This window comes from Labrus mixtus, chromosome 1, assembly GCF_963584025.1.
Source record: "Labrus mixtus chromosome 1, fLabMix1.1, whole genome shotgun sequence".
NCBI lineage: Eukaryota > Metazoa > Chordata > Actinopteri > Labriformes > Labridae > Labrus > Labrus mixtus.
Genome location: NC_083612.1, coordinates 647,293 through 666,112, shown reverse-complemented (window position 1 = coordinate 666,112; position 18,820 = coordinate 647,293). Strand labels below are relative to the sequence as shown.

The window sequence follows — 18,820 nt, the reverse complement described above, 5'->3', positions numbered from 1 at the left end:
TATTTTTGAGCAGCCTGATCAGCAAGCCGCCGGGCAAGCAGGACTTGCCACTTTGTTATTTTGCCTTTTTTATTTTTGGTGGTAACTCTGGGGAGGGGGTTCACCAAATTCGGTGTGTTTCAGGTGACTAGGTCAGTGGTCTTCTGGGATGGTGTCCGAGTTTGGGAGACGCCTCGAGCTCAACAAGTCATTGAAGAAGTGAGGCTGAGGTGAGTTAGTTATTAGTGTAGGTGTTGGGGTGTCTCCATAAAGCTTGTAAAGTAAAGCAGCATATTCTCTTTGTTTGTTGGACTGATTACCTTGTTACATTACATTTTTTGAGATGTTTGTTTAAGTTGGTTTTTAAACTTGGTATTTAATCAGTGGCAGACTTGACTTGGGATTTTGACAATGGCTTCTGTGTATGAGTAACAATCCTCTGAAAGCTAATTTTTTGGATGCAAGAGTCCTTAAAATAGGGGCAGGCATTACACCTAGTTTTGTTGATGCAGGTTTAACATTTGAAACAAAAAAGAAAAAACTAGACCTTGAAAAGTACAAAATGCAACTCATTAAAGACGGTAAATTTGCTGATGGTTCAATTTTGGAAAGTTTGAGCCACAGTGAACATTGCTCAATAAGTATCATGGGTGCACTAGACAGTCTCACTAGCATGCCTGTTTTGCCTTTTTCAGACACAGGGGAATTGGTTCCTGTTGTGGGATTTGGATTAAAAGTTGTGTCTGCACCTGTGCATAGAGCTGACCTTGGTTCAGACACGGTAGAAGGGGAAGTTCCTTTGGATGTTTGTCCTCAGCTGCCGGTCTATGGGATTGACGTTCTGGGGAGTGATTTGGCTGGGGAATGTGTCTTTGCTGATGGGCGGTTTCTGGATGTTGTGGTTGAGATGCAGTTTGTCTTGCGGGGACCTGAGGTTGTTGTGGGGTGTCCAGAGTTTGCACCTGTCTGTCCTGATGAGGTGGGTCCTTCTTTTTGCCGGACACCTCGAGGGGATGAACCTGGTGCTGTTCTCCCACCTGATTTGGGAGCACTTTTTGATGGGGAGGAGGAAGCATCAGCAACTCTTGATACCACTTTGAGGGTTTGTCATGGAAGTTACAAACCAGATAGTGAAAGACTTGAGAGCTCATGAAAAGTATAGTTCATCTCCAGCTTTTGCTCCAGAGTTCGATAATGTGGATGTGGTTCTGTGTACTAAGAACGTGACAGTGCTTGCTGCACTTAACCTTGATCACACTTTCCAGAGTTGTGGTAATGATTCAAAGGTAGAAACTGCAGTCGTGTTAGTTTAAGAAAGAAAGCTAGGGCTTGAGCGGCTTGTCAGTTGCTACTTCAAGAGGTTAACTTTGTACTGTTTGATCTCATCACCGACACAGAAAGTTTGGTTTCTGTTTGGGCGCTACACCATTCCAACATGTATGTTGGTGCCAGTGTTGTCCCTCTGATTTTGTAAGATAGTTATTAGCCTTGTCAATAGAAGGCAAGGCAAGTTTATTTATATAGCACATTTCAACAACAAGACAATTCAAAGTGCTTCACACATCATTTCAGAGAAAAGAAACACTAAAATAGAATATAAAAAAAAAAACCACTGGAATTATTAAATCTGAACATATGTTCAAATAAAAATAATTCAAATGAAATTAATTGAAATAAATAAAGTAAAAATATAAAAAGAGTTAAAAGTTACAGTGCAGAGTTAAAATTTAAAATCTTATTAAAGCTGTTTAATGAAAGGCAGCTGTAAACAGGTGAGTCTTCAACCTCGATTTAAAACAGCTGAGAGTTTCTGGGTCTGAGTTTGATCCAGATATAAGGAGCATAGAAACTAAACGCTGCTTCTCCGTGTTTGGTTCTGACTCTGGGGACAGAGAGCAGACCTGTCCCAGACCACCTGAGCGGTCTGGATGGTTCGTAATTAATCAGGAGGTCACTAATGTATTTTGGCCCTAAACCTTTAAGCGCTTTATAAACCAGCAGCAGGATTTTAAAGTCTATTCTCTGACAGACTGGGAGCCGGTGTAAAGACCTCAGAACTGGACTGATGTGATCCATTTTCTTGGTTTTGGTGAGGACTCTAGCAGCAGCGTTCTGGATCAGCTGTAGTTGTCTGACTGATGTTTCAGGCAGACCTGTAAAGACACTGTTGCAGTGATCAAGACGACTGAAGATAAAAGCATGGACTAGTTTTTCCAGGTCCTGCTGGGACATAAGTCCTCTGATTCTTGATATGTTCTTCAGGTGATAGTGGGCTGACTTTGTAATTGTCTTAATGTGGCTTTTAAAATTGAGGTCTGAGTCCATCATTACGCCCAGATTTCTTGCCCGGTCTGTGGTTTTAAGTCTTACTGACTGAAGGTGATTGCTGACTCTTAGTCGCTCCTCCTTTGCTCCAAAAACAACAACCTCAGTTTTGTCTTTGTTTAGCTGGAGAACATTTTTGCACATCCACTCATTGATTTGCTCTATGCATTTCCCCAGTGCTTTTATGGGACCATGGTTGCTTGGCGACATTGTAATATATATTTGTGTGTCGTCTGCGTAGTTATGATAACATAGTACTCTCAAATAAAACACAGGAGTGATCAGAGAGGGCAACATCTGAAACAACAACCTTGGAGATGTCCAAGCCCCTAGAGATGATTAAGTCCAGAGTGTGCCCTCTGTTGTGTGTGGGCTCTGTCACGTGCTGAGTCAGCCCAAAGCTATCAAGAGTGTGAAACAGTTCTTTAGTCCCTCTGTCCTGGGGGTTATCAACATGGATGTTAAAATCACCAACAATAATAACACAGTCAAAGTCAATACAGATCACAGACAGCAGTTCAGTGAAATCATCAAAAAAGTTTGCACAGTATTTAGGTGGCCTGTAAATATTTAGGAACATGGCTCTGGGGCTGGACTGAAGGGCCACATATTCAAAAGAAGCTAAATTTCCAAAAGATAATTGCTTACATTGGAAGGAATCATTAAACAAAACTGTAACTCCTCCTCCTCTCTTATGCACTCTAGCTTACAAAACTGAAGTTGTGAGGGGTTGACTCTAAGAACAGCTGCACTGTTATTTTGATCTAACCAAGTTTCAGTTAAAAACATCAAATCAAACTTGTGCTCAATAATAAAATCATTGATTAAAAATGATTTCCCTGCCAGTGATCTAATGTTTAGTAGAGCCAGCTTTAGGGTCCTAGAAGCTTCATCTGCTAGCATTTTTGGGACAGGTTGTGGATCAAAAGGAACGGATGCTAAGTTTGACAAGTTTGCAAAATCACATAACTGCCTTTTGTTTCTTGGCAGAGTCCCCTTTATTCTTCTATCACCTATCGTCACATCAGTTTGACCTCTGAATGTTCTGCATTTCATCCTTATCAAGCTGAGGAGACAAAACATGACGCACCCGCGGAGGGACGGGGGGGTGAGGGCCATGTCGGAATGGGCGATGGTGGGCGCCGTTGGGTGTTTATGGAAGAGAAAAAGGGAGAAGGGCGGGGGGTCCTTTTTAATCCAGCATTGACCAGCTCCTTCATCTGGTCAGTGAACTCCAGGTGGGGGGAGGAGGGAGATGATCTGATCGGGGTTCGAGAGGGTAAGGGCGGTGAGACTTCACAGGTGTTGGTGAGGGGGTCGGAGGTGGATGGAGACCCCTCCTCTTGGTTCCGATGTCTCTCCTCTTTAGATCTCTCCTCAGATACTGGCAGACGTGATTCTTGACGAAGGTTTCCATCACGCTGTGTTTTGTCTTTCTTGAAAGCTGTTTTCTTTTGTCTCTTGTCCTTGGCAGAGAGAACTGATGTTTAAGGCAGAGAGTAAAATAGGTTAGAGGTGAACAGTTTCACCCCTGACATGTTCAGGCAAAATCCATCTGCCTTAAAAAGACGTCTGCGCTCCCAGGAAATGTAAAAATTGTTAATAAAATTCACTGAATGGGCATTACATGCAGTTGTAAGCCAGTTATTCAACAACCTGCTGAATCTCTCCTCTGCTCTTCTGACTGGTGGTATGGGACCACTGATAAACACATCCACATCCAAGGGGCTGACCATCTTCAGCAGACCAGTGAAGTCCTGCTTCAAGACTTCTGATTGTTGTTTTGTGACATCATTTGGCCCAATGTGCAGTATGACATTCTTCACAGTCGGGTGTTCAGCCACAGTATGCAGGATCCTTTCTGCTAAATCAGAGACCATATCTCTGGGAAAACACAGTACTTCTGTGTTTTTACCGCACATCCTTTGTACATCTATAACAGCAAAGTCACCCACAATCAGAGTTTCAAGCCCAGGCTTTAGCTTTCCCTGTAGCCTTTTACTTTTTGATATGTTTTCAGTCCTTACCCTGGTGTCTGAGGATGGAGAACCAGATGAAGATCCAGGGCTCTGCAACAGAGGGGAATATCTGTTCTGTAGTTCCACATTCATTTGTGGGGGAGGTTTGTTCCTAACCTTCCCTTTCGCAGCTGTCCGCGGCTGTGTCCCTCTTGATACAGGGGTTGAAGAGGCACTTTGCAGGGGAGGTAGTGCAGGCCAGCCGGTCTCATCACATATCTCAGCTCGCTGTGCTCTGCCTGTTATCCGTCCTCCCATTTCCCAGAGAAATGATTTCTTCTTTGGCTTAGCACCAAGACAGTTCCAAGGAGGACTACCATTCGTAGACTTATTAGACAAAACAGAGCCCACCTTTGTCTTTGTCATTGTCTCTGTGCTCCTTAGCCGTGTGTTAGCTTGCTCTTGTCCACTATTCTTGAGTTAGTGGTAATGTGGTGTCATTCCCGCACAGTCCGTTCACTTCCACATTCACTTCTAGGCGATTCATCTTTGTTTCCAGCACTGCAATTTTCTTTAGAAGTTTGTGGTAATCGTCCTTGAAGAAGGGAGGCATCTTGTTGCTGATTAGCTTTAGCTGTGTACAGCGTTTCAAAGTACTGCAGCGCAGGCTTGTGCTCTTGTCAGGCCACAGTCACAGTGTAGCGAAGCAGAGGTTAAAAAATGTTAAAAATATGGCTAAAGACCTCTTGTATCTATCAAAAGATACAGTCCTGAGGATTTGGAAATGTCCAGGACCGGCTGTCGATTAAATTAGGTTTAGAAAAAAGAAGATATCAGCAAAAGAATGTAAGCAAAGCAGAGAGCAAGAAGAAAAGCGTCTGCACTGTAAGAAAGCAGGAAGCAAAGTCCTGACCCCTGGTGTTTAAAGATGCCTAATCCAGACTGGTCTCTTAAAAACTGCATTTGGTTGCCTTGTTTGTCCTGTGTTTTTGTTTTGTTCATACTCTTAAAGTGCTCCTAGGACCTGATCCAGGCTGCTGAGAGGGAAGCTGAAACTAACATTGGGATAATATAAGATATATTGGGTTTTTGATTACTACATTTGGGAAATATGGTACTTTGTTTATTGGTACTGGGTGGGACCAAGTTCTTTAGGGGGAGGGTGTGACGAGGGGAAATTTGGGCATGAATCAAACATGAATCAAGCATCAGAGAAGGTTTGTGACCCTGAATAATCCAGCTCTCTCTGAACGCTCCGTTTTGGTGTGTGTCTCTTTAAATGCAATGAGGATTATGAAGTCAGCCTCTCTTTACTCCAGCAGTGCACAGAGCTGTGGGAGAGAGGTCAGACAGGGGTCAGAGGTGGTATTCATGTTGATTTCTGCACATACAGGCAGAGCAGGAAATGAAAAGCTGGAGAGGAGTCATGTTAACATTAAATGATTGAAGTCAGAGGGGAAAAGAGTCACATGTCAAATCAAACAGGAATCTCAGTCAGACAAAGGGAAGACATTTATACTCCATTCAGAGGAAAATAGATAAAGTAAAAGAGAGGGGGGGGCATAAGAGAGGAGGTCGTAATGACCAGGTTAAGAATCAGTCACAGTCATTTAAATAGTACTCTACATATCACTGGAAAACATTCATCCGGTCTTTGTGAGGTACAGAAACAGTTGAACATGTAGTTATTAAATGTAGAAAGTATGTAGCACATAGACAGAACATGATGTCAGAAATGGAGAGAGAGAGGGAAGAGACAAGTGAGAAGAGATTTAAAAAGTATTTTGGAGTGAGGGGAGAGAGGGAGAGGCTGAAGATGTTTGTTTAAATATCTCTTGAGAACAGGTTTATTGAGGAGGATTTAGGAATGTGAGTAATAATTAAATCCAGCAGATGGCAGTAGTGCAACTTTTTGGATGCCAGCTGCCAATAAAATCCAAAGAAGAAGAAGAAGAAGACGAGGAAGAAGGCAAGATGGCGGACCGGGTGCAGCGTATTTTCTGAGCTCCGTCTTTTTGTCCTAATTTTACACATACTTTAAAATCCACCTCAATTCTATGTGATCGTATGAATCTCTAATACATCATACCGACGCTTTAACCATACAGTGCTCCGGAAATTGCAGCATGAAGACGAACAAGAAGCTCTCTTCAGCCCGCAGTAGCTCGGAGATTTACGGTCATGATGATGCTAAGATGGAGGTCTCTACCGAGAGCTCCAAAAGAAAAGAGCCTTTCTCTCCAGCGAAGAACCCACCAGCAACTAAAAAGAAGGACACTGGGTCAGAGGAAGGTAGGGAAGGAATGAACGAAGTCCTGAACACTATAAACCAGCTAACTGGAAAAGTGGACACTCTAGGTACAGATACAGCAACACTCAGTGATGCTAGCTAACATAGCTAAAGTAGTTGAGTTCAATGCTGCAGAAATAAAGGACTACTCAGAGTAAACAAGAAGCGAGTCGTGCGGACCCATGTGACACTGGACTAAAAGAAAACCCTTCAAAATAAAAGCCAGACAAAAGACTAGATAGATAGCTATACTAGACATGGTCCATCAGTGTAATAATAAATGTGGGAACATTTCACTGTAAACATTTAAAGTAAACTATGGTCAAACTTTGATCAGACAACAGGATGCAATGTGACTGTCGCTGTTTTGATTTGCACATAAAATCAATGTCTGGATAGGGTTACACATAATTTCAGTAACCTATGAAGACAATGCTTTTAAGTGCAATTTAATACAGGGAAAATCACATTGCATTCTTTCTATCCTTTTCTGTGCTTTTATTTTGAAGTGTCTCCTTTCAGTCGTGTCACGTGGGTCTGCAGGACCCTCGTCTTGTTTACCGTAAAGGAGCTGACAAATAGAATAGAACAGAACATTTATAAAGCACTTTTAATTATAGGTGAGCTCAATGTGCTCTACATTGATGATAAAAACAGGAATACAAGAGACAAATGGTTATCTCAACAATCATGACAAAACAAAAAACATACACACACATACTCAAAGACTAATTATTCGTATGCTTGAGAGAACAGAGGTTTTAAGTTTAGCTTTAAAAGTAGAGACACGTTTACCATTACAATCATCCAGGATTGAATTCTCACACCCCATGGTAGACGAGGATGGGATTGCAACACCAACTAGAGAAAGTGAGACCGCTGCAAAAGGATCACTCACACTTCAGGTCAGACCAGTGCCACAGAGACACACAACATCGAACTCAGTGACTTTAATTCTGTGTTTGCACAGAGTTGACTTCACCTGCTACACCTCAACATCTGGAGTCTTATTCCAAAGGTACATGAATTTCTCCATCTCTGCCTTCAGAGTAGAGTGGCGATTTTATCATTCTCTGAAACACGGTTGGATACCTTCGTTTGTGATGCAGAAAATGAAATAGCAAATTATACGGCGATAAGAAGAGATAGAATCAGGAAAGGAGGAGGTCTGTGTGTTTATATCAGATCGCATTTGGCTTTTAATGTAGGATCTGACTTGAACAGCGACCTAATCGAGGCAGTATGGCTGGATGTTTTACTACCCAAAACTAAACCCATCTTAGTCGGGGCCTGCTATCATCCACCGGAGTATCATTTTTACGAGCTGCTGGAGGAAACATGCAATAACTCTGTTGATTTTACAAAATCAGAGGTCATAATCACCGGGGACTTGAATACAGACATTCACAAGCCTTAAGAATTACAGTCCATCTGCTCTATGTGAACACTTGAGAACTGTAAACTGGTCTGAAGTTATGAATTGTGACAGTGTTGACAAAGCCTGGGTTATTTTTTAAATCAAGTTTTCTTCAAGCTGTGAATAACAGAGCACCCTCTAAGACCATCAGAATAAAGCAAAGAACTGAGCCTTGGATGTCAGATGATATTTTAAAGGTCATTACATTAAGAAATTCAGCTTTTAAAGAATTTAAGAAGAACCAAAATGAGAGTGATTTTATTCAATATAAGAGACGGTAAAGTTACCGCAGACAAAAATGAGGTGGCTGATTATTTAAATATCTACTTTACTACAGTAGCTGAAAATCTAGTAGAGAAGCTCCCTGATCACTCGGGTGTATTCAATGAGGAGCAGGTGCAGAGGCATTACTCACAATACGGCATTCAGACAGGATCATTTTCTTTTTGTAAAGTGATTGATAGTAAGGTCTTTAAGAGACTGCAGGAACTCAATCCTAGTAAAGCTACAGGTTTAGATAACATTCAAGTGAGGTTTCTTAGAGACTCTGGAGTTATTATTGCTCCATCTGTGACCCATATAATAAATATGTCAATAGAACAGGGTAATGTTCCAACAGAGCTAAAGAGTGCCCGAGTTAAAATGCTATATTCTCCTAATTTTTAGACATAGTCGAATGTGTGAATAACTTTAAGTTAAATGGCCTTAAAATACAAAGTTTTAGTAATAACCACGCCTCTTCATCTCCTTTGCGTTGTGAATGAGCGCCATTTGAAATTTTAGGTTGCAGGTAACGGGCATCTTCGCTGCAACTTCGTCCTCCGGACCGTTAACACTACGACCACCAACAGTCTAGACCCCCCTCCAAGCGCCGCAGCCGTCTTTCAGAGGGCATATGCAAATGAAAGTGTTTGTGTCCGAAGTTGATGAAGTTAAATACAACTTACTTTTATCTACAAACCAAATAGACTATCAGCATAAGACAGGATTGGTAACCTTTTAAATGTCGCATGTCAATTTACAATATCTGTCGGCTTTTTTAGAGCGCCGTTTTGTACTGCTGCTCCACGTCTCCCGTTGCTAAAACACATTGTACAATAATGAAACAGACATGACTTTTAGTCTATTATACTGTTGGCTATATTAGGCTATGCATTTTAATAAACACACTGCAAAAAAAAGAGATAAACACCGATGCTCCTTCTCCTCCTCTCTACAACTGGGTTTGTTTCCCCGACATAGAGGAAATCACTGACCAACACACACACGCCAAAAACAACAAAAACACGGCTATCTATGGGCATGACAAACTATATAGCCTATAAAAATAACTGCAGAACTCCATAAGAGATGCAGCGGCGAACAAACAAACAGATGAACAAATGATCGATCGGCACCTTGGACAGCGCCGCGGCACGTCATGCACAAACCTGCTGCACGTCATGCTCAACCTTTACGGTGCACTTCCCACTCACAGGGTGCCTGCACCCCTTGCAGGAGACAGTGGTCATGTTTTTCTTGCAGTGCGTGTTTGTCTGACACTGCCTCCTTCTCAGCTCTTGTGGATGCTGTGGCTCCACGGGCACCGACGTCAGACTGGCCTTGACACGCAGGTGTTCCTCTCTCTGTTCCTTTGCCGGCTCAAGAATGAGCATGTATCTATCCAGAACCCATCCAGAGTGGGGATCATCTTGGAAGGGAGTGTGGTGTTGGATGAGCTGGCTAACCTTCCTCAGGCCTTCTGTGTCCTTTTTGGACTGATATACACCCTGCACCTGGACTATCCCAAGTTCATGAAAAACACCTTCTTTTTGTCCAGCAGGTGATGCTCAAGCTGGGTAAAAGTGAGCTGGCACCCGAAATTCAGACTCTGAAAAATCAGCTTGTACTGTAAAACAGGGTTCCAAGTAGTTATGTTACAGTTCCAGATATCAGGTGCATTTTTATTTTAGCATTTTAACATGTTTGTGCACTGTTTGCACTTTATGCTGGATGGCATTGTTAAGAATTTTTATACCAGAGTTTTAAGCTGATGGTTCAAACTTTTACAGTGTTATATTAATGTGTATGTTCACATAAAACGTATGTCCTCTAGATCTGATGATTCAGGGTTGTTGGAGCTGTTAAAGCATGGGGCCTTCCAACCTGTAAATCCGTAGCTACCAGTAGCATTGTATTTCTTTTTTTTGAGTAGGTAACCAGGCATTCATTCACTGGACAACAAAAGACTGGTAACTGTCTAATAGAAAGGTTGAAAACCTAAAAACTTGCAGAGATTTGTAAAGCAAGGTATTATTTTTTCTCGACTTCTGAAATAAAACGTAATAAGAATGTAATTTTGTTATTTGCTTTTATTGTTAATTAAAATGTTCGACTGCAACAACAATTATACACATTTTGAAAATATTAAGTTGACTTAATTTAATTTTCAATTAAATCAACTTGTTGCCTTTATTGTTTTTATTATCAATTATCTTCACTCAGCTTGTTCATGTGATATATTTTTATATGCTGATGATGCTGCATTATTAGTATCCCAAAAAGATAAAATAGTTGTGGAAGACACCTTGAGTGTAGAGGTTCAAAAGGTGGTGAGATGGCTCTCAGATAACAAACTTTCCCTTCATTTAGGAAAGACAGAGGCCATCCTCTTAGGGTCACGAATCAAATTGAGAAAATCACCTGATTTCAATGTAAAGATTGGTCAGACATTAATTTTATCAAAATGGTCTGTAAATTACCTTGGATGTGTTCTGGATAATATTTAATCAGGGAAGGATATGGCCTTAAGAGCTCACAGTAAAATTTACAATTAAACAAAATTCCTTGCAAGAAAAGCCGAATTATTGGATATACCAACCCTAAAAACACTAGCAGGAGCATTGGCTTTCAGTCACTTTGATTATGCTGCCACCGTCTGGTACAATAGTTTAACACAGTCTCTAAAAAACAAATTACAGACTGCACAAAATAAGCTATTTAGAGTTGTTTTGAAGCTGTGAAATGTGGTCAATTCCAATCAACTATTGATTTCCAGCCTTTAAAAATGAAATCATTTAACAGCCCTTATTAATATTTAAAAAGCAGTTTAAGTACCGTTAATGTTTGTTTACTGTGTCCTGCAGATGTCCAGCAGCTGTTGGTGAGTAAAGAAGAGCTTCCACCTGAGCAGCAGGAGTGGAGCCACATTCTGGACCAGGAGGACACTAAGCCCCAACACATTAAAGAAGAACATGAGGAACTGTGGATCAGTCAGGAGGAAGAACAGCTTCAAGGACTGGAGGAGGCTGATACCACCAAGTTCCCCTTCACTCCTGTTTCTGTGAAGAGTGAAGATGATGAAGAGAAACCTCAGTCCTCACAGCTTCATCAGAGACAAACTGAACAGATGGAAACAGGAGTTGATGGAGAGGACTGTGGAGGAGCAGAACCAGAGAGAGACTCAGATCCAGAGAGACGTTTACAACCAGAGACTGAGGTCGAGACTGAAGACTCTGATGAACCTGAGACTGATGACAGTGACGATTGGCAAGAGACAAGAGAAGATCTGTCAGAATTAAACTTGAAAAATAAGAAACTAAAGACTGGTAAGAGACAACACAGCTGCTCGGAGTGTGGTAAAAGATTTAACCGAAAAGGGACTCTGACCAGACACATGTTGGTTCATACAGGAGAGAAACCCTTCAGCTGCTCTGTTTGCAGTAAAAGTTTTACCTATAGAGGATATCTGACCAAACACATGATGATTCACACAGGAGAGAAACCCTTCAGCTGTTCTGAGTGTGGTAAAAGGTTAAGTTCTGAGGCACAGCTGACCAGACACATGTTGGTTCACACAGGAGAGAAACCGTTCACCTGCTCTGTTTGCAGTAAAAGCTTTACCCAAAGAGGACACCTGACCGCACACATGTTAGTTCACACAGGAGAGAAAGACTTCAGCTGCTCTGTTTGCAGTAAAAGCTTTACCCGAAGACAACTTCTGACCACACACATGTTAATTCATACAGGAGAGAAACCCTTCAGCTGCTCTGTTTGCAGTAAAAGTTTTACCCAAAGAGGAACTCTGACCACACACATTTTAGTTCATACAGTAGAGAAACCCTTCAGCTGCTCTGATTGCAGTAAAAGTTTTACTCAAAGAGGAAGTCTGACCACACACATGTTAATTCATACAGGAGAGAAACCCTTCAGCTGTTCTATTTGCAGTAAAAGCTTTACCCAAAGAGGAAGTCTGACCACACACATGTTAGTTCATACAGGAGAGAAACCCTTCAGATGCTCTGTTTGCAGTAAAAGCTTTACCCATAAACAAAGTCTGACCACACACATGTTAGTTCATACAGGAGAGAAAGCTTTCAGCTGCTCTGTTTGCAGTAAAAGCTTTACCCATAGAATAAGTCTGACCACACACATGTTAGTTCATATAGGAGAGAAACCCTTCAGCTGCTCTGTTTGCAGTAAAAGCTTTACCCTAAGAGGTAGTCTGACCACACACATGTTAGTTCATACAGGAGAGAAACCCTTCAGCTGTTCTGTTTGCAGTAAAAGTTTTACCCAAAGAGGAAGTCTGAACAAACACATGATGATTCACACAGCAGAGAAACCCTTCAGCTGCTTTGAGTGTGGTAAAAGGTTTAGTTCTAAGGGACATCTGAACAGACACATGATGATTCACATAGGAGAGAAATGCTAATCCTTTGTAATGTTAAAACTGATCCAAAGGATTCTAAGTTAACAACATCACTAATGTGTATTCATAAGTATGTATTGACTAACAGATGTATAACTGTTGTTATAAAGGGATATAAGACAATTCTATTCACAGAAATCTGTCTGTACTTTTTTGACATTGATGTTTTGTTGCTGACATTTGAACCAGTAAGTTGGGATCAGCTATGACGTTTGAATTTAAAGTGTTTATATTGTTGAAAGATCAGAAAGAGTTATGCAATTGTTGAATTTTTTTCATCATATATTTACTTTTTCTTTTATTATCATTTAATCAGTTTATCATTTACTTCATATATTTACTTTTGTTATCACTTAATCTTTTCATCATATTCATTCATATGTCATATTGTCGCTACGACTTTTGGTTTTTGGCTTTTATATTTCCTGTCAATCCTACACACACCCGCGGTGCCTACGCACCTGTGAGGTCAGGATGAGTGTGCCATACTTTGAGTAAAACCACATACGAGATCGTAGGTGTATAGCGTATCTGCTTATCTGCCTGGTTCACGGTCTTCAAGCTAAAACCACATATGAACTTAGTATCACCTGTGTTACCTTGTATGCTTTGACATCAAAACCACATATGAACTTAGTATCACCTGTGTTACCTTGTATGCTTTGACATCAAAACCACATATGAACTTGGTATGAACTGTGGATGTATCTCGTTTCTACGAATATGCATTGTTGAGGTTTTACAGAATCTTGAAAAAAAGAGACCGTCTGGCTATGAAAACACTGTGGAAAAGCTGATCGGGGTTCTTTTTTACTTTTCTAAAGGGCTCCACGTCACTCTGACTTTTGAATCCCCATTTTGGGACATAGTCTCTGAGACCAAGATCTTTTATAACCTCAAGTGTCTACACTGTGTCTACACTCTCGGGTTTAGACTTTGGTCTTTGTGTTTTGCTTTTCTTTTTACATTTTTATATTTTTACTTTTACTGTTTTGTATTTGCATTTGGAATATCATTTGATGTTTTTTAATACATTTTCGGAAACTTTTTGAAATCATTTTCTGACTGAAATTATTCACACCACAAAGACCGGAGTCTCCCTTAAGGACCCCGTGAACCTCGGACGTTAAGCTTGAGCAGTCACACCACGGCACACTTCTACTGACTTTTACTACACACCTCATACACACCTAACATCCTAGCGGGGAGAGGTTACAGTTATTCCCTCTCCGGGGGGTAATCTAGAGTCCTATACCAGGGGTTATTCTTGAATCTAATTATTCTAGAAATGAATGTTAGGCAGATAATCCTAGGGCTGTGATTATAACAAGTCCTCTGTACTCCAAAAGGTGTTAGCAGAGTAATTTTACATAGCTCCAGGTACTAGGAAAGAGGAGACTAGCGGCTGGTAGGGAGTGAGCTCTCACTTAGTTCTAGGAAAGAGTAGTCTAGTTAACTAATGGGTGGTGAGCTTCTGTTAGCTATAGTAAAGTTATTCACCCATTTTTTGCATGTCCAGGACATGCTACAATATGAAACAGTTACAGTGTAAGGACTCTTCTTCTCTCCTGATATATTCTCTTCTTTCTGTCACTCTGTTTCCTTGGAGGCCTCTGTGTTGGGTAGCACAAGTTCTTCAAACAGCTTGTGTAACTGTAGCAGCCCTCGACCAAGACAACATATGAGGAAGGGTGGAGTTCGACTGATGCAATTTATTTATTTCTTTTCGAGCACCGTGAAATTAGAAAAAAGGCAAAATAAAGCCAAAATGAACATTCAGAAAACAGTGTGTATTGAACATCATTACAGATATATAAATATTTACGATTCATTAGTAAACAAACATTTCACAGGGCAACATTTTACTTTAAACAAACAATAACATCCACATCACAACAGGCCTGATTCAAACACACATCACATTAAACACTTACAACAATATTGCACAATCCCTTATTGTAGTGAACCTCCCAATTCATTCATAAATCATTCAATTAACACCTTCCCAAATTACGCACGTACCTCGCTCCATTTGCCAAGGGTGCAAACTTTCATAGTTGGACACAGCGATCTCCATAAACCTTCGAACCTTCATGCTTAATGGTTGTAGGTCTGGTTGTTAGGAAAACGTTTGGGCTCACCTGAAAAACTATGCTGAGGTTTCTGTACTGCTCTGAGGAGAAAATAATCTTTTGTGTTCACACTATATTCTAAAATGCCCATCGTTTCACAAATGCTCATCTTCTCTCTCCAGATGCAATTATAAAACATTTAAATCCATCCCCTGCCGTCCCTGGGCCGTCTGTAACCACTTCTGCTCCCTGCACTGGTTGGTATTGTTTGTTCTATTACACTAGTTATTTTGTATTTATTTATAAGAAATATTAGAGTTATTAAAATTGTATTCATGATTATTTATAAGTATTTTTTATTTTAAATAATTTTAAATATGAAACTCAAACGAAGGAAGGAAATGCATTTTTCCTTGTATTTCTTCTTCTTATCTTCAACTTTTCTGCCGCACTCATATGGGGCGCCAGCGGCGACCCCTATGGAGGCTGGCACCCCTAGCATTTGCCTATGCCACGGGCCGGCCCTGACGACCACAGAGGTCCAGATCCGTATCGGTTTGATCCGTTAGTAGGGGCAGCGAGAGCAGAGACAGCCGATGACGAGGACAGTGAGCTGCAGGAGAGGATGGGGGATGTTTCTGAATGGTACACAAGGCCCCCTGGAGGATTTATGGCTTTTAAATTTTAGATAAATAACCACGGTTTTAAAATGTACAATCGCCAAATTTCACAGCAATGCACTTTGATTTATTTTCCTTTACAACAGGTGTTCCTGTAGTCACTGCTATAAGCTCTCTCCTCAAGAGAATGTCTGCTGCATGGAGGTGCAAAGGTAACAGCACACCAAGAGCTATAACAGAACAACGTATGTTTGACCCCATACTGCGACCTGGCACTACTGCAAAGTCTTCAAAGAATACAGAGATCACATTGCATTATTAGTTCATGATCTCATATGACTGTTTGTGGTTATAACACATTCATCCATACACAGCACCATCACAAAGTTATTCAGCTTTTCATTTCATACAGGTGATGCATAGATGTGAGCAGGTTGGGGTTGCAGCCTGCATAACCGCTCACCCAGGTTTCCAACCAGTCGCCCTCAACCCTTATGTGCTGCAGGCTCTGTATGGGACATACGTGCAGCTCTTTGGGGAGATGCAGACACCAGATCTGAATAGGTCAGTTTTACAAAATTGAAGTCAATTGATACAAAGAATAGTTTCTAAATAGTTTTATTCACAACATGTAGTATACAAAGTCAGAAAGTATAATCAGAAGTGTTGAGACACCTTTGTGATAGGCCAATATTATTTCCATCCTGAACATTATGCTTGATTTGGAGTCAGTTGATTTTTACTGGACTTAAACAGTAACAACCTTTCTGTGGAGTTATTACCCGAATCACTGAGACAACAGCTTCAAACTTTGGGACTGCTTCGCGAGCCGGTTTACCCCCCGGAGAGGAGACGTAAACGTAAACGGTGCGAGCGGAAACAAAAGCGAGGTAAACGTGGAGGCATAAGAGCGAGACTGGCTAAAATACCACACAGGTCCGCTCTTCCAACTCTTCTACTGGCAAATGTAAGATCTCTGGACAATAAAATGGACCATATAGAGCTACTGAGAGCTGCGCATCGCGACGTGAGGGACGGCTGCGCGTACATTTTCACAGAGACATGGCTGAACGAACGCATCCCAGACTCCACCGTTCAGCTTGAACAATTGACATGCTACCGTTCAGACAGAATCCTTACTAAAGGAGGAAAGAAGAAAGGTGGTGGAGTCTGTGTTTACATCAGTGATGCTTGGTGTCGAGATGCTGCTGTGGTATGTAAACACTGTTCACCGCTGGTATATACACAGCGACCTTGCTGGTCGCTGTGTATATTCCTGTGTGTATATTCCCCCCACCACCAACAACGCTGATAGAATCGACGCACTTTGGGAACTTTACAACGCCATCAGTGAGCAACAGACAGCCCACCCAGACGGATTTCTCATCATCGCTGGGGATTTAAACCATGCAAATCTCAAGACGGTTTTACCCCACTTCCACCAACACGTGACCTTTCCCACAAGAGAAGGTAACATTCTGGACATGATTTACACATCAGTTAAAGGTGCTTACAAAGCTTCACCCCTCCCCCACATCGGCCACTCTGACCATATCAGTGTCATGCTAATGCCAGCTTACAGACCCAGGGTTAAAGTCACCAAACCAGTTCTGAAGCAGGTAAGTGTGTGTGGCCAGAGGGGGCCTCTGCTGCACTACAAGACGGCTTTGATACCACAGACTGGGAGATGTTCAAGCAGGCAGCCACCTACAACAATCACACAGACATTGAGGAGTACTCTGACACTGTTACCTCCTACATTAGCAAATGCATTGCTGATGTCACCACCACCAGAACCATCACCACCCGGGCTAACCAGAAGCCATGGCTGACAGGAGAGGTACGCGGGCTACTGAGGGCCAGGAACACCGCCTTCAGAGCTGGGGACGCAGCCTGCCTGAGAACAGCGAGACGACGCGGACGACACAACAGTGGTTGGTCTCATCTCCAACAACGATGAGACGCACTACAGGATGGAGGTCAGCCAACTGGCCACGTGGTGTAGAGACAACAACCTCTTCCTGAACGTCGACAAGACCAAGGAGGTTGTTGTCGACTTCCGGAGAGTCCCCACTCCTAAACCCCCACTGACCATCGACGGTGCTGCTGTGGAGAGAGTGAGCAGCACCAAGTTCCTGGGGGTTCACATCAGTGGGGATCTCTCCTGGACAACCAACACCACATCACTGGCCAGGAAGTCCCAGCAGCGCCTCTACTTCCTCCGCAAGCTGAAGAGAGCACGAGCCTCGGTGTCCCACTCCCCTCTCTTCTGGACCTCTACGGTACCCGCCTCACCCGCAAAGCAACCAGCATTGTGCGTGACCCCACCCACCCCTCACACAGCCTCTTCAGCCTCCTGCCATCGGGGAGACGGTACCGCAGCCTGCGGGCCGGCTCCACCAGACTGGGAAACAGCTTCTTCCACCAAGCTGTCAGGAAGCTTAACTCTCTCCCCTCTCTTCCTCCCCCCCCCTCTGCCCCCACGAACACTGGACATTGAAACCCCCTCCCGTTTGCCACCAAGAACTCTGGACTAATAACTCTGAAGCTAACTATTCAAAAGTACAATCAGTTTACTGCACATTGCACATATTGTACAAGTTTACTTTTTCTTTAAATTTAATTTAATCTTATTTACCATTTTGTACCTTTTGCACAATTTAGAATTTATTACTGTAAATATTATTTATCTTATTTTTACCTCATTTTATTTTATCTATTTTACCTTATCTCATTTTATCTTATTTTGGTTGTATTGCACCGCGGGTCCGAGACAAACGAAATTTCGATTCCACTGTATGTCTGGCATATTTTGAAATTGACAATAAAGTTGACTTTGACTTTGATATAAAATGATTCTCACATAGGACAAAGCACTCCAAAGAGTGCATTTTTCACAGCGCCTACAGACACCTGGCATACCGCAATTTTGTGCGCTGGTGCTGGGGATACCTGGGCCAGCACATCAGGGTGGTCATCCCTTCTTGTGTGGTCACCCGCATCAGGCGAGAGTTCCCTGAACCTGGAGAAGCTTATACAGGTTTCCAACTCCCTCCCCTTGAATAAAAACATTGCTGGAGCTCTATCGTGTCCATTCCATACATTTTTATTAGGGCAGGATGTTTCCCTACCACATAAAAGAGTTTAATGCAATACGGTTTTGATTGGAAACGATAGCTAACACAAGTTTTATCAAAAGGCAGCAGCAACTTCACACAGTGATAACAGCATATCATAAAACATGTCATATGGCCTTTTATAATATAAATAGTAGGAGCAGCATGGGTAGTAGTCCTAACACACGCTGGAGTCATTTTTGCTGTACTATTTACAATAGTAGAAGCAGGAGTACTTCAATGATAATAATAATGATCATGTCTCTTTAGGAGGACCTTTGAAGTCAATTAAATTCATTTGTTTACACACATTTCAAACCAGTAGATTGGTATGTGGCAATGCCTGGACAGAA

The 18,820-nt window shown here is 41.9% G+C and overlaps 1 protein-coding gene across 3 annotated transcripts; it reads left to right on the top strand.

Annotated features, from left to right (window-relative positions):
• The first annotated feature begins 6,216 nt into the window (after positions 1 to 6,216).
• On the top strand, positions 6,217 to 13,713 carry LOC132979220 (gastrula zinc finger protein XlCGF57.1-like). 3 transcript variants are annotated; one of them, XR_009674039.1, is made up of 3 exons: positions 6,217 to 6,554; positions 11,095 to 13,064; positions 13,396 to 13,713. XR_009674039.1 is itself a non-coding variant. In XM_061044833.1 (2 exons), exons 1-2 carry the CDS (start codon positions 6,389 to 6,391, stop codon positions 12,660 to 12,662), a joined length of 1,734 nt encoding a protein of 577 aa, XP_060900816.1. In that variant the 5' UTR covers positions 6,217 to 6,388; the 3' UTR covers positions 12,663 to 13,349. The 3 variants fall into 3 exon arrangements, 1 of the variants encoding a protein (XP_060900816.1); XR_009674038.1 differs by lacking the exon at positions 13,396 to 13,713 and adding an exon at positions 13,222 to 13,349 and having other exon boundaries at positions 11,095 to 13,127; XM_061044833.1 differs by lacking the exon at positions 13,396 to 13,713 and having other exon boundaries at positions 11,095 to 13,349.
• Positions 13,714 to 18,820: the final 5,107 nt, after the last annotated feature.

Bases quoted from the DNA above. Each gene is read 5' to 3' on its own strand.
- LOC132979220 (XM_061044833.1), top strand. From the start codon at position 6,389: ATGAAGACGAACAAGAAGCTCTCTTCAGCCCGCAGTAGCTCGGAGATT. The intron at 6,555-11,094 runs GTAGGGAAGGAA...TGTGTCCTGCAG, and splicing joins GGACACTGGGTCAGAGGAAG to ATGTCCAGCAGCTGTTGGTG.